The 15,772-nt window shown below is 38.6% G+C and overlaps 1 protein-coding gene across 2 annotated transcripts in view; it reads right to left on the reverse strand.

The window, feature by feature from the left end:
• The window catches only part of SF3B3 (splicing factor 3b subunit 3), a 50,304-nt gene that overhangs the window by 23,304 nt on the left and 11,228 nt on the right, over nt 1-15,772 (reverse strand). For both annotated transcript variants that reach the window (XM_021705713.1, XM_021705712.1), the window contains exons 7-11: nt 15,168-15,305; nt 14,276-14,379; nt 10,102-10,267; nt 7,203-7,298; nt 4,541-4,613 (exon numbers count right to left, since the gene is read on the reverse strand). In XM_021705713.1, the coding sequence (XP_021561388.1) occupies nt 4,541-4,613; nt 7,203-7,298; nt 10,102-10,267; nt 14,276-14,379; nt 15,168-15,305 (577 nt within the window). The remainder of the gene's footprint in view (nt 1-4,540; nt 4,614-7,202; nt 7,299-10,101; nt 10,268-14,275; nt 14,380-15,167; nt 15,306-15,772) is intronic.

The raw sequence follows: 15,772 nt of genomic DNA on the forward strand, positions 1-15,772 counted from the left end.
TGCAACTATTTAGGGGTCATAAGCAACCCTATTAGGATTTGCTTTTCATTTAACAAAACATAGTTATGGATAAACAAACACTAATGAGTTTCTCAAAGTCAGAGGATCTGAATACAGGAAATCCCAGAAGTTTCTCATACAGATCCCATTGTTAAAGGCCACCTATTTCCCATATATGCCATCCTACACATAAAACAGCTTCTGTGTGTCTCCCACATCCAGCACAACGTTGGGCATACAGCTTGATAAATGCTAAAGAAAGATATATTTATTTTTCAGAAAGGATTGAGATTTCCCTATTTTACATTTGAATTTTCTGTATCAATTCCCCTTTCTGTCCCCCTTCCCCCGTAAGAAATCAGGTGAACGAGGGACAGAACGACAAGTAGACAAGGTACTAAATTAAGGTGTTTTTTTGGGGGGAGGGGGGAGAAGGTACTAAATTAAAGTGGCTACCTCACTCGTAGCCGAAGTAGCTACAGGACCCTTCGTGCCTAAGCCCTTGTCAAAGTTTAGTACCATAGGGCTGATCCACCCCAATCACATCAAGAACACAGTTCAGATTCTGATTGCTCCAAAGATGATTCAGCTGAACCAAGATTACTCAATTGGTTCAGAAGAATCAGTGTTCTTCACAGAAAAAGAGGCCAACTAAAGATGTATCATTGGTGTAGCCTAGAGTAGTATTCTGCCCTACGAGCAGGACACGTTCAACTTGATGAACTGTAATCAGCATTTTTAAATAGAAATATATAGAAATAAATATAATTTATGAAATTGCTTTACACATGAAATTACTCACCCAGTAAGGGTGAGTACTGTTTTCCAAACCTGTGCTTAATACATGCATATACTGAATGGGTGGCTGAAAGGCAAAGATCAAAGATCTTTCCCAACGGGTATAATCCAATGGCTATACCAGGAATCCAGAATAAGTGTTCAAGTTCCAAATCATAAGGAGTAACACTGGAGAAGCAGATAGCTAGTTTTAGATTATTTTTGTTACAACTGTTAAGATGTATCAAATGCTTTGGAGACACCTTATAAAATGGCTTCGTAAGACAGCACTGTTCACCATCACGTAAGGACATGGTTGTCCCTGAAATGGATGTCTTAACAGTTTACAACAAAACCAAAATGAATCTCCACACAACACCAAACTTGGAAGCTTTACTCCAGCTGTTTTTGAACTGGAAATTTATAGTGTCTAAAAATAACAGAAATTGCTTAATTTTAACTATATGAATATTGTCCTTTCCCACATTCTCATTACTGAAACCTAATATCCTAAAAACTGTGCCAGAGCAAATTAAAGCCAAACAACAAATGGCTGTTAAATGGTCAGGATTTCTGGTCTCTTCCTTCAGTCAAGGGGAAAGGGAGAAACTTCCAGCAAAGAGACCATGCAAAATTTTAACTAACATGCAAAAGAATGGGGAGACGAAGGAAGGTGGGCTGCCTGGGTCTTTATCTTCCCTTTGACCCAAGGCCCCGGACTGCTCAGATATAAAAATAAAAGAGATGCTCAGTGGACTTAATAGGGTCTTACATTCCCTGAGCAAGTCAACAAGCAGTAGAGCTGCTTTGTATCACAGATTTCCTCATAACATCTATTACTCTGTGAATACTAAGCACACTGTAACTTCTCCCGTCTCCGTTCTCCAGCAGGAGAACGGAGACGGGAGTTCTATAGCAGGCTAGTTGCTCATGTCCTAGGGAAGCTATAGGTTAAAAGTTGGAATTCAGAACAAAATCAAGGTAAATGACCATAAATATCCACTTTGCCTTTTTCCAGAAGTTACAAGTTTCATATAAAAGAAGAGTAGTTCAGGGGCGCCCAGGAGGCTCAGTCAGTTAAGCCTCTGCTTCGGCTCAGGTCATGATCCCAGGGTCCTGGGATCGAGCCGGGAGCCTGCTTCTCCCTCTCCTTCCACTTGTGCTCTATCTCTGTCTCTCTTGCTCTCAAATAAATACAGTCTTAAAAAAAAAAAAAATCTTATATATATAAAAAAAGAACATTAGTTCATACCTCAGTGAAGAATGTATTAGGGTATGAGAATGCATCTTTCTCACTTAAATAGGACTTCTACCTGAGCACTGCTGAAGCAGCCCACAGAGGAGGGAATACTTTATTCTTCTTTCCTCTGCCTTAGTATCTGAAGCTCAACAGCTCACTCTAACAGGTAAAGTGACTTAAGCTTCCAGTATCTCATTCTTACTTTATACTCGGACTACTTCGTGCCTGTCTTGCCTCAGCAGTCCTGAGTATACTCCCAAAAAAGGCAGCTTTCTCCAGGACTTGAGTCAGTACAACTGGAACATACAAAACTCCAAAGGAAGAGTATGGAGTTAAGGTTTTCCTAGCTGTAGGTTCTTTCAGCTTAGTGAAAGACAAATTAGTCATATTTTCCACCAAGGGAAAAAGTAAGGACACTGATTCCTGCCTCAGACCACGTAATGTACAGGCAGATGGGCATGCATCTCTATAATGCACGACAGCCAACTGCAAAGTTACCCTCTGAGAGATGCCATCAGGGCAGTCTTATTACTTTGTGCAGATCCCTCTCCCTGGGTAAACTATAAGACCCCATGGTAGACCCTAGCAGTACGTACACACCTGTGGTGATCAGCACCTTCACCAGCCACCTGTGGAAGAGAAAAAAAGGCTTGGTATTGGTAGTGTGCATCACCACGTACCAGCCAAGGTTAGTAGTTGCCTGGAAGACTACAGCATGTGTGGACATGTAGGCTATTCACTCAACAGTAACTTGGAGTATCTGGAAAGAGAACGAACAGAGAGAACCTGACCTGTTTTTGCGGGTGATCACCCAAATTATAGTTTCTAAAGAGTAAAATTTATCAGGATTTAAGTCTTTTCCTAGATTTTGATATTTAGAGAAGAAAAAATTTCAGCTACAAGTTCCATCATGCAACATACTACTTATCACTGACTTATCAAGCACTGTCCACCGGATTCTGATTCTCCAACATAAGCCCATTCCCTGTCCTCTAACCTGCCCTGGCAACATGCTGTGCCTTTCATTACATCAGCACACACGCAGTGTTGTATACTTGTCTTCTTTTTTAGACTCCAAGTGCCCTGAGAGGAAGGGTCCTACCTTAATTACTCTGAGTACAAGGTAGACACTTGAGAGACTGCAGGATGAAGAATACAGCACTTATCCTAAAAAACCAGCAAGACCCACAGACTCCCACTACAGGGTTAGTCAAATGAACACTGGATTGAAGTTCAGAGTCCGTGCTTTCAGTCTCTATTACCTCAACGCACTATCTTGGAACAGTCAACCTGTGTGATTTTTCTGCCTTCATCATAAAAATGAGGGGTAACCTTCCTGTAAATCTAAACCTATGTTCAATTTAAGAAATAGAAAATGAAACAAAAACACAAGAGGGGGGAATATTAGCTTTTATCTCAAAGGCTCAAAAAATTCAAAGTGTAGGCAATGTTTACATCAAGAGCTGTAATATCAACCAGCCACGAAGCTAAAGATGAACATCAATACTGACCAGTTTCTTTATGAAGACATTACACAAAATGAGGAAATCCTTCAAAATCAATCATCTGAGAATTATCTTCTCAGCAAAAATGAACCTACTAATGTCCTGTTTGCTTTTTCTTTTTTCTTTCTACTCATCTCAGACTTGGCTCAAATGTCCACATGAAAACAAAATCCACCACAATGCATTCTACTAATAGGAAGAGGTTTCCCTCCTACACATTTCCCAGCTCCCATAAAATCAAACATTAGAACATCAAAATATCAGGAGATCAAAATATCAGGAAGATTTCCAGCTGTTTTCTTGAAAAAGCTTTGTATGCTGGCCAGGGTGATCTTACTCACCAGGCCGACATTCCTAAGGGAACAAGAGGAAGACGAAGTCTAGGAATAGAAATGACCTACACCCCCGAAGAATCCAAGGGAAAATGAGAATTAAGTTTCATTTCTCAAATTCAATTGACTCAAGACTTTCCTGCTGTTGTACTATTATGCATTTTCACTTAAATTTCATAATTTTAGGATGAAGTGACTACTTTTATCCAGGAGCATGGACTGTTTCCTCCATCCCTTCTTTTCCACCCACTCTAAAATTCTGATTCCATTCAATCTCAATCTAAACTTTCCTGAAACACAACTACACCCACTGAGCAGTACTAATTAATAAGCTTAATCAAACCTCTTAATACCTAGAACAACACCTTCAACTTCACCGTAGTTTCAGCACAACAGAAGAAAACACTGAAGAAAAATGAGGAAGCGAAAACTTTCCCTCACACCACACCTCTTACACAGATGGAACCAGTATCCTAAAGATGAATATAGTCCCCTTACTCATGTGCACAAAAAAGTGAAGGCATCCTGATTCAGAGAGTCTGAGAAACATGGTGTCAGGCCAGAAAATGTTTCTAGTATATTGCTAAATAAAGCAATATAGAAATTTTATGAATGCAGACTCCTAAGCCTTCTATTGTCAATGTCACCCAGACCCGCATTTTGACTACTGGGAAAGGGCTGCTTACCTTCAATGTGCCGACGCACTGTCCAGACAGCATTAGGGTTACCGGGTAACTCAGAGACAGCCATTTCTGATACCTGATAGGAGAGGAGACAAACCACAGATCCAGTGAGCATAGAACTTAGCTCCTTGCTTACAACTACACTCGATAAAAGGATTCCAAAAAGGCAGTGCTCACACTGCATGTTGGATTAAAAGAATGGAACCACGGCACCTGGGTGGCTCCGTTGGTAGAGCATGTGACTCTTGATCTTGGGGTTGTAAGTTCAAGCCCCATGTTGGACTGTAGAGATTACTTAAAAGTAAAACAAAAAAAATTTTTTTAATCTTTAAAAGAATGGAATCATTTTATTAAAAAAAAAGAAGAACACTAAGAACCAAAAAGGCTTGGAAATATTGGCAATCCCCGTTAACAAAGTTTAGCAAAAAGTGATGGAATATTTAGGATAGTTGTTGCAGCAAAAACCATACGATTTCTTTCAGTATGACATGCCTGCATCCTCCTCAAAAAGAGAGCACATAGAATGAAACAGGCCATCATCTAAGTTAGCATCCCATTTCTTCCCTAGCTCCCTTAAGGCCAAATCCCATCTCTCAAGGGCCAATTCAAATGCCACATCCTTTAGGAAAAATCTTCCCTTATCCTCTTGCAAGGCAGTCCACTCTCCCTCCTATAAGCTCTCACAGAAATCATCACCTCCTAGAGCATTTACCTAAAAAGTGATTTCAGGAATTATTCTGTCCTTCCTACTAGATTTTATGGTACCTAAGGTTAGAGTCAAGAATCCTCTGAGTATCCTATAGTTCTCAAATATGAGAGGAAATGAAATATTTGAGATGAACTAAATAATCTAGAAGGGAAAACTAGGTGTAGGTTACATATGAACTCACTATAAAATTCCTGTAATTTTTCTGTAAATATAAAACCATTCCAAAATAAAAATGTTACTTTTAAATGACCCAGAAATGATGTGCTTAAAATATTGTACCATGTAACCCCATTTACAGAGCGTACTCACATACACCCATTAAAGGCATTACCTTTTTTTTTTTTTTACTTAACTAATAAAATAAAATAATAGTAATACCTGATCATGGAACAGGAAAATTGTGGAAAACTTCATCACCAATAAAATATCAGTTTTGGAGTGCCATACTCTATACCAAATATAACATGTGACAGTGACCCTGCTCAAATGAGACCATAATTTAGCTTAACAACAAGGTTCAACAAAGAGATATAGAGGAACAAAGTAACGTTTAACAATTTCAAGATATTTTTCTGTATAACAGAGATCTTTTGTAGAACTGGAAAAAAGTGGGAAGAGGTGGAAGACTCAAAAACAATTCTTAATTGGATTCTTACACTGTACACAAAATTTTCTGTTAATGCATGTATGCACTTTTGGTGGAGAATGTTAGCTTCTGTCAAATGCTGAATGGTATCTGATGAGCAATCAAAAACTGTTAGTCTAAATTGGGTTCAAGTCATTAAAAATTTACTAGCCTGGGTGCCTGAGTGGCTCAGTCGGTTAAGCGATTGCCTTCGGCTCAGGTCATGATCCCGGAGTACCAGGATCGAGTCCCACATCGGGCTCCCTGCTCAGCGGGGAGTCTGCTTCTCCCTCTGACCCTCCCCCCCTTCTTGTGCTCTCTCTCTCTCACTCTCTCTCTCAAATAAATAAAATTAAAAAAAAAAAATTTACTAGCCTGATGAGTGTTTTGACAGAGCCAAAAAATTTTCAAATTCCCTGAAACAGCAGTATTAATAGCTAGCATAAATTGAACAGCTATTGTATGCCAGACCTTGAGCTAAGTGCTTCTTCATATGCATTATCTCATTTAATTCACACAATCTTTAAAGCAGGTACCATTACTGAGCTCATTTTATAGAAAAGAAGAAACTAAAGCTTAGTAACAGCTATTAAATGGTAGAGCCAGAATTCAAAACCAAGGTCAGTCATCTTGGCTATGTTCCAATAAAAATTTACAAAAACACGCAGTGGGTCACTGAGAGCTTATAGTCTGCCAACCCCCAACTCTAAAGCAAACTGCCATAGGAAGCTTTATTTTCTCTTAACAAAATCAACTCCAGGGAACTTGTTAAGAAAAGCATCAACCTTAGAACAAATTAAGAGGATATGGGATTTGAGTGTCCATGTCACCTAAAAGATCCAGCAATAAAGGATTTATTAAATAAATTCTGATCCATCCACTATAGTGGAATATTGCAAAAACATTAAAAAGAATACAACTTAGGAACATAAACTTACATATATATAAATATAAAATATTTAAAAATATAGTATTAATATAGTTAAAAATACATAAATACCTAAACACTTTGATTACAGACCAAGACTAGAAGAAAATGGAATAAGATGCTCCGCGCAGACTTCCTCCATGTTTTAGCTGGTGAACCTGGAGCCAGTAGGGGTTATTTTCCCCTTAACTCCATTTGCCAATTTTTAAAAATGTGTCTACTGTGCTAACATGTTAAAGATCAGGAAATTTAAACTTTGTTATGGAAAAAGAAGAGGAAGAAAACATTTTTTCTTTCATATAAACATTAAATATATCACTGATCTCATCAGAATAAAGCCATAAGCTGCTTTTTCAGTGATTCTCCCCAAACCCTGCAAATGATCTAAAAATGCCCAGCTTACCTCAAGTCCATGCCTTAGGACTCTCAGAGATGATCGGGGTCCCCTACCACAGGCCACATAGAGCTGTGGTGTGTCTTCATTGGCCAGATCAGCTATCTGAACAGAGAAAAAGGAAAAAAATGTCTACTTGTACCAAGTTTTCACAACTAAACCTGATTTTCTTGGGGGACAAAGTACTTTTTAGTTTAGTAAGCTTATATATTGGCTATAAGCCCTGGCATCATTAAGGGGAAAAGCCCTCATGTTCCAAAAAGCAAACCAGTTTGAAGCAACAAGTTTTACTAACAAAAAAGATTTGCATCAGTTCTTCAGTTAGCAAAGTATTTTTTTACAGCTAATAAAAAGTGTTGGGCGCCTGGGTGGCTCAGTTGGTTAAGCGACTGCCTTCGGCTCAGGTCATGATCCTGGAGTCCTGGGATCGAGTCCCGCATCGGGCTCCCTGCTCGGCAGGGAGTCTGCTTCTCCCTCTGACCCTCCCCCCTCTCATGTGCTTTCTCTCATTCGCTCTCTCTCAAATAAATAAATAAAATCTTTAAAAAAATTAAAAAAATTTTAAAAAAAGAGTGTTATATAACCTTGAACTGAAATTTAGTGTTTCCTTTCAACTAAAAGTATAAACTATAATATTACCAGTATCTGTGACTGTCACCAATAAAAATGACATTTATTCATATAACATTAAAACTTATATACTTCCACATTATTCCTCTCATCACTACTTCAAAGTTACATTCAGTAGATCTGCTAGACTACACATTATCAAAGTTGCCTTATCTACAGATACTCCTATGATGTAACTAACCATTGGGTAACTATACCAGATTGTTCAGCCACCAGATGGGGAAGCCATGTGTTATGGTGTATCCCAGACATCTAGCTGCTTTCCAGTACATCTGTTGGTCAACATATAATGAGGCCAATCATTTGTACTGTAGTTTTGTCAAAGAGGTCAGTTCAAGGAAAATTCTTGACTGTCTATAAGGCAATACAGTTTACTGTAACATGGATAAATATTGTGTTGAATGCATACAGCCTTCACACTGATCTCTTTAAAAAAATTAACTCAACTATTTCAAATGCACCATCTTGTTATTTAAAGCCTTGATAAAGAAGCACATATATTACTTTTTCATAACTTAAAAATATCTTGCTATCTTGGCTATTTTATGTTTATGACTACATGCATTTAAAAATATTCAGGGGCGCCTGGGTGGCTCAGTCGTTGGGTGTCTGCCTTTGGCTCAGGTCATGATCCCAGGGTCCTGGGATCGAGCCCCACATCGGGCTCCCTGCTCCGCGGGAAGCCTGCTTCTCCCTCTCCCACTCCCCCTGCTTGTGTTCCCTCTCTCTGTCAAATAAATAAATAAAATCTTAAAAAATTAAAATGAAATGAAAATATTCAAAGACAAATCTTAAAAAAAAAAAAAAAGGCAGGGGGAGCGCCTGGGTGACTCAGTTAAGTGTCCAACTCCTGATTTAAGCCCAGGTCATGATCTCAGGGTTATGAGACCAAGCCCCACATCAGGCTCCAAATTGCGCGGAGTTTGCTTGAGTCTCTCTCTCTCCCCCTGCTCACATGTGCGAGTACACACGCAGACACACGTTACTTTCTCTCTAAATAAATAAAATCTTTAAATATATACATATATATAAAAACATTATTCAGAGAAGAAATCCAGTTGCCTCACCAGACTAGTAAAGACATATGGCACAAAAAAATGCTTAGCCCCACTACAGATACCGGAACTTTCTGTTAATTTTATCTTTTACCTACAAACTATTTACACAATTATTTCCTCAAATTCCAATGAAAGGGGGGGGGAATCACTAATAATCTATTCAGGAATTACTTAGTATTTTCTACTGCCTCAGGGCTAATCTTCTCAAAAAGAAAGAACAAAAGCAGTTCATTTCAAGAATGGTTAATTTTACCAGGAATAGTGCCTTAATCCTGACTTGTTTCCCCAGCACAAAGTAAACAAACCTCTCTCTATTAAAAGTGTGATCAACTAGACAGGGTAGGCTGGTGCCTAATGGTCACTCAAACCCCAGCAATCCAGGATACAAAGGCATGGCAAAATTCCTCCTACAATTGAGTGCCAGCAGCAGGGACAAGGTCCCCATCCTGGGCCACCTTGGGTTCCTTCCTGAGGACATATTTTTAAAAAGTTGTTACTGATTGATCCCAAATGTCTCTGGAGTATTTTAAGAAATGAAGTGTTAAAATAAGATAGATATAAGTGTTCATCGACTACAAATATTCATAGACTCTTAACTGCTAAAAGGTCAATTTCACAACACTATGAAGTACATGAGCCTATTTACATAAAAAGAAAGGGGTGGGGCACCGGCTGGCTCAGTGGTTTAAGCGTCAGACTCTTGATTTCAGCTCAGGTCATGACCTCGGGATCGTGAGATCAAGCCCTGCATCAGGGCTCTGTGCTGGGCCTGGAGCCTGCTTGAAATTCTCTCTCTCCCTCTCCCCCCTACCCCCTCCACGCTCTCTCTCTTAAACACACACACACACACGTGTACTGACAGATGCGAGGAAAATGCCTGGAAGCAAACACAGGAAGTTGTAAATAGCAGCATCCTCAGTGGATAGAAAGTTGAAAATAAGACTGGGGGTAGGAATTTTACCATTCACCTTGTGTACAGTTTAGAATTTTTATATTGAACACGAGTTATAGAATTAAAAAAAAAAGTCTAAGGATTTATGTAATGGTTTTTAGTTCCCCACTTTCCACCTTTACACTCTGGTGATTTCCACAGATATGCTGATGAATCTCATTCTTAGATTATATCTTAATTTAACTGCACTTAAAACTTTAAACTCGTTCAGATTCAAAAACATTTGGCTGGCACTGCTCATTGTGGAAGTGACTGGAAAGACCCACACCTGGCAAAACAAAATGGGAGACAGACTGTCCAATTCATCAACCAGCACAAGGTTTTTGAGTGGTCTTGGTTGGAAGAAGAACGTGTCTCCTTCTTCCAGAGGCATGGCAGATGAAAACTCAGGTTCTTCATCATCATCTCCAAGATGTGCAATTTGATATAAGTAACTAGGAGGAAGCACAGAAGAATTTAATTAAACACCTTCTGTCTAAAGATGATGTTTACCATAAACATAACACTCATAAAGCACTTTACAAAAATCTAATCAAAATTCTAACGTGCATTATTGAGTCAGCTTCTATACTTCAAAATCTGTTTATCTAAGTGGGGTTTTCTTTCTTAGAATAGAATGGGATGAAGAAATTAAGACTACTGAATTCAGGGGGCATCTGACTGGCTCAGTCAATACAGGATACACAACTCCTGATCTTGGGGTTTTGAGTTTAAGCCCCACGTTGGGCACAGGCTTTTTAAAAAAAAGAAAAAAAGGACTACTGAATTCAAAGACCTTAGTACCACAGTGGTTAAAAGCACCTGGCTTGCACTAGAGTGCCCAGGTTTGAATCCCAGCTCTGCCCCTTAACTACCTCATATTATTAATCTCTCTGTGCCTCACTTGTATCAATTTATAAAAACGAGTAGTACCTTCCCATAGAATTCAATGAGTATGTAGAACAGGGCATGGAACTAGTAAGAGCAGTGCTTGTCAAATAAAATGAAATAAACGAAATCCAAAAAAAAAATCCCATTTACACTTTAGGGAACTGGGTCACAGAGAATGTGTGAAATCTGTAAACTTGTGAAAGAAATTTGATCAGACACCTAAGTCCCTAAAATAAATGACATAAATGAAACGAAATCAGACACCTAAATCCCCTAAAATAAAATGACATGAACGAAATCCAAAGAAAATCTACAACCCCATTTCCTATTTTAACCAAAACCAAGTCTAACAGAAAACAGGAACTGTTGGTCACTTTGCAACAGCATGCAGATATTACAGTATCATTCCCCAAAACACTCCCCATGCAGATATTACAGTATCATTCCCCAAACCAAAACATAAACATATCAGAGGTAATAAGCAACAAAATCATCTTGTCCTTTTCCTGTCTGTCCTCCGGCTAATAATACTTAATGAAATGATTCAAAGGCAAGTCACCAAAAAAAAAAGAGGTAAAGTAACTTTAAGAGTAGATAATCTAGAACAATCTACCATTATAAGCTGAGTATGCACTGAACTTTTGGGAAGAAGCTCAATTTAAAAAAGAAACACCAAATCACTGGTCATGTTTACCCTTTACTTAATAGACCAGGACCTTTAATACAGAGCACTTTAAACATCATTAAGTGTAGCTTTTTAGAAGCAGGATAAAATGACTAAATCCGTATCTGGAATACATAAGCTATTCAAGAAATATTTGCCAAATAAGCCTCAGCATTTAACACTTGGTAAACACATCAGATTCTATGCTAAATTATAAAAAAAGCAAACAGGATTATTATCCTTGAACAATGTACAAAAGCACTGAGAATATGATACACATACAAAAAATTAATTAGTATAAATTCCTTACTCAGGCAAGAGGTGTACACACAGATGAAGACCATCTGTCAAAAATACCTTCAGTGTCTACTAACTGCCTAATAACCAGAAGGATGCTAGGCTCACTACCTCCATCAGAGGGAAGGTCAGCTAAATCTTGGTAAAACAGTTTCTGTGACTATGGTGTTGTGCTTCAGAGCAGAATTTTGGAACCAGATGGTCTGGGACTTAGGTGTCTGATCAAATTTCTTTCACAAATTCTGTGACCCAGTTCCCTGAAGTGTACATGGGGTAAGGGCAGTCTCACTGGGAACGTTATGCATTGATATTATATTATTTGCAGTGCTTAGAACAGTGCTTGGAACAAAGTAAATACTAAATGCTAACTGGTTGTAAATACTAAATGCTATTTAGTAAATACTAAATGCTAAATGCAAATAGGTTGCTTTATGATTGAGTTAAAACCGACAGCACATGTTTCTGAGGGCCCAAATCAGCACTTTTTAAGTATTCCAGACTTTAGCTTCAGCAGCAATGGATAATTTCTCACAAGCTCAAACCCATCTCAGTCTGACAACTATTCACCTGTATACTGCAGTCTTTCTACTCTCTGCCCCAAGAGGTGATTTTCAAAATGGAAAGTTTTGGAAAATGAGTAAAAGAGCAAATAATAAAAATCACCCATAATCCTAGGGGTATCCCAGAATAGTCACATTAACATTTCGTTCTATCTACTTCCAGTATTTTTACTTTCTAGTTTTTGTAGGTAATTTTATTTTAGAGAACTGCACCATTCTATAAAAAAATTTTTCAAATAAGCAGTGTACCCTAAAATTTTTTTCATATCAGTATTTTTCACTCAAATTTTTTATTTATTATGGAAATTTTTAAACAGGTACGTAAGAGAGAATAGAATAGTATAATTAATGAACCTATATGTGCCCATCACTCAGCTTCAACAAAGGTCAACCCATGGCCAGTCTTATTTATATCCCACTTCTCCAAAATAATATTAGTTTCTTGATATATTCAAATAGCTAGTTAGTATTCAAATTTCTCCACTGTCTCAATATTTTTATTACTTTTTAAAGATTTGAGAGAGTGTGCATGCACATAGGCGACGGGGGCAGAGGGAGTGGGAGAGACCGTCTTTTTTTTTTTTTTTTTTAAAGGTTTTATTTGAAACAGAGAGAGAGAGCTAGAGAGAGCTAGAGAGCAAGAGAGAGTACAAGCAGGGGAGAGGGAGCCCAATGAGGAACTCGATCCCAGGACCCTGGGATCATGAGCTGAGCCAAAGGCAGACATTCAACCGACTGAGCCACCCAGGCGCCCGGGAGAGAGAGTCTTAAGCAGACTCCGCACTGTGTGTGCATCCCGGTGCAGGGCTCGATCTCACCACCTTGAGATCATGACCTGAGCCGAAACCAACAGTCAGATGCTTAACCAACTGTGTCATGTCCACCTCAATATTTTTAAAGTAGATTTGTTTAGATCAGGATCTAACAAGACCCATACATTGCATTTAGTATATGGAAAACATTTTTAGTGACTGCATATTTTATGGCCATACCCCATATTGATGGATATTAAGGTTGTACTTTTGCTATCACAAATTGTACTGTAGTAAATATTGTGGGTTTATCTTTGTGTGTTGGCCAAATGCAGCCATAGTTTAAATTCATAAGTGCAGGATGAAATTTTGATAGTCAGTGAGGATGAGTAACAGGCATGTCTAAGAAAGGAAAAAGAGTTGGAGAAAGGCAGAAATGGGATAGAATTCTAGAATCCTAGACACACCTTCATTTTAGTAAGGAAACAGCATTAGTTAAGTGGCTGCACAGTCTTTAGCAGATACTGGCAAGACCTGAACTAAAAATAAAAGGCAGGACCAAGTCTCTAATTTGGAGACTTAGACATTGGTCTTAAATTCAAGGCTAGACTTCAGACTTTATCCACTTGGTAATAAAAAGTCATCAAAGATTGTAAGGGAAAAGACTTCATCAAGGTTGTGTCTTGGTTGCTTAATGAGATGACTCCAGAAAGGCCAAGTTTTACAGGAAAAACAATGAAATGTAGTAAGAAAACTAGTGAACTAGTTTAGACTATCACCACAAAAAAAGGGATACACAAGTAAAAAAAGAACTTAGCACTCAAATGAAAGTGGTTTTTTGTCCACAAAAATTGAGATATTACACTCAAGTTGCTAGAACCAGCCCATTAGCCGTAATAGAAATACTGAGGTTGGGAAGGTTAGTGATGTGGCTGTGGGTATTGACGAGCTTCAACTTTAGATTTGTACAAGTGAAATGCTGGTAGAACGTTTAAGTAGTTCCATAAATATTCAATAAAATGTCTAGCAAAAAGCTCAGAAAAGATCACTTCTGGGTAAAAGAAAAGAAAAAAAAAGATCACTTCTGAAGCTACTTTTGCAGCTACCTGAAGATACTGATTAAAGCCACTGAAGTAGGGTAAATAACCAAGAAACACAATGTAAAGGGGAAAGGAGGGCAAAACTTTTGAAGAAACTAGAACATTCTTTTGGAAAGCTCTGTGGCCTTGGAGCCACATCTCCCTCCTGCCAACTTTTATAGTAACGAGGGTGAACTAGGGTAATAAAAGGATTACTCACTGGTTTCCAAATTCTGATGCTACAAAAAGGAAGCCTGTTTTAAGCACACACATGGCAGCAGCAACAGGCACAGTATCAAAATACTTGAGCCGGATCTCAGTAACCTGGAAGGGGGAAAAAAAAAAGATTCTACCATGTAGGCAAGTGAAGCTAGGCCACAGAAGGTAGCCCAGTATTTTAAGATAGCAGAAGCAGAATAGCAAATAAAATATCGTCCTTATTATCTAAACCCGGGGTGAGCAAACTAAGGCCCAAGACCAGCCTATCTGTTTACATACTTCCTACAGCTGCTTCTGTGACACAACGACAGAGTTGTATAGTTGACACAGAGATTATGTGGCCCATAAAAGCTGAAAATGTTTACTACCGGGCCTTTCCAAAAAAATTTGCCAACTCCTGAGCTAAACAGGTATCTAAAAAATTGCTCAGTTGTTCACAGAGCTCCTCCATAGGATGAAAACAGTAACAGATCATGGGTATTACCAGTTTTCAGCAGAATCAAGAGTTTTTTATTATTACTCACTAGAAGTGGAATTACTCAGTCTCATACATGAGACTCACACCAGAAATCTCTTAACCAAAGAAAACCTACATTCATATATCAGTTGCAAATTTTAAAAGCTGTAACACCTTAGAGAACCACTTTTTAAGACATTATTTCCATTTTATTAACTTGTAAAGTATTAATTGTCCTATCTCAGAGTAGTTTTAATGAGAAGATGGTTTATAAAACCAGTTTGTAAACCTTAAATGTACACATAAATATCAGTCTTTGAAATAAGATTATTTAAATGTATCCAAACTAGAATACCACAGGACATTTTATCAAACCAGACTAAACCTAACAAAAGTGTTTTTTCATTTTTTCCCTCTCCATCCATGGTCTGCTTACCATATCTTCATCTGTCTCCAAAGTGATCTTGAAGATATCGCCCTGCTCAGTTTGGGCCAAAAAGAAGAACATCGATTTGGTCTTATGGGTGGCAGAGCAAACAAAAATCATTCCTCTTTCAGGGTCATCCAGGTCATTCTAGCAAAGTCAAATACAGAACCGACAACTCAGAAATGAGTACTTCTTATTTAGGGAATGCAGCACCTTACCAACAGGGATCATACAGGTCACCCACCCAAGGCCTAGAGGTACCTGCAGTCTCTATATATAAGGTTTGACCCAGAGCAGCCTGTCAGCCAAAAAATAAAATGCAATAGCCAAAAATTCTTGTCTACTATAAATGTGACAAAGCCTGTGTATAAAAAACAGCCACAGGGTGCCTGTGTGGTTCAGTTGGTTAAGTGTCTGCCTTCGGCTCAGGTCATGATCTCAGGGTCCTGGGATCAAGCCCCATGTCAGGCTCTCTGCTCAGCGGGGAGCCAGCTTCTCCCTCTCCCTGCCACTCTGCCTGTGTGCGCGCTCTCTCAAATAAATAGACTCTAAAAAAAAAAGGGGGCGCCTGGGTGGCTCAGTCGGTTAAGCGTCTGCGTTCGGCTCAGGTCATG

The sequence above is a fragment of the Neomonachus schauinslandi genome, chromosome 16 (genome assembly GCF_002201575.2).
Source record: "Neomonachus schauinslandi chromosome 16, ASM220157v2, whole genome shotgun sequence".
NCBI lineage: Eukaryota > Metazoa > Chordata > Mammalia > Carnivora > Phocidae > Neomonachus > Neomonachus schauinslandi.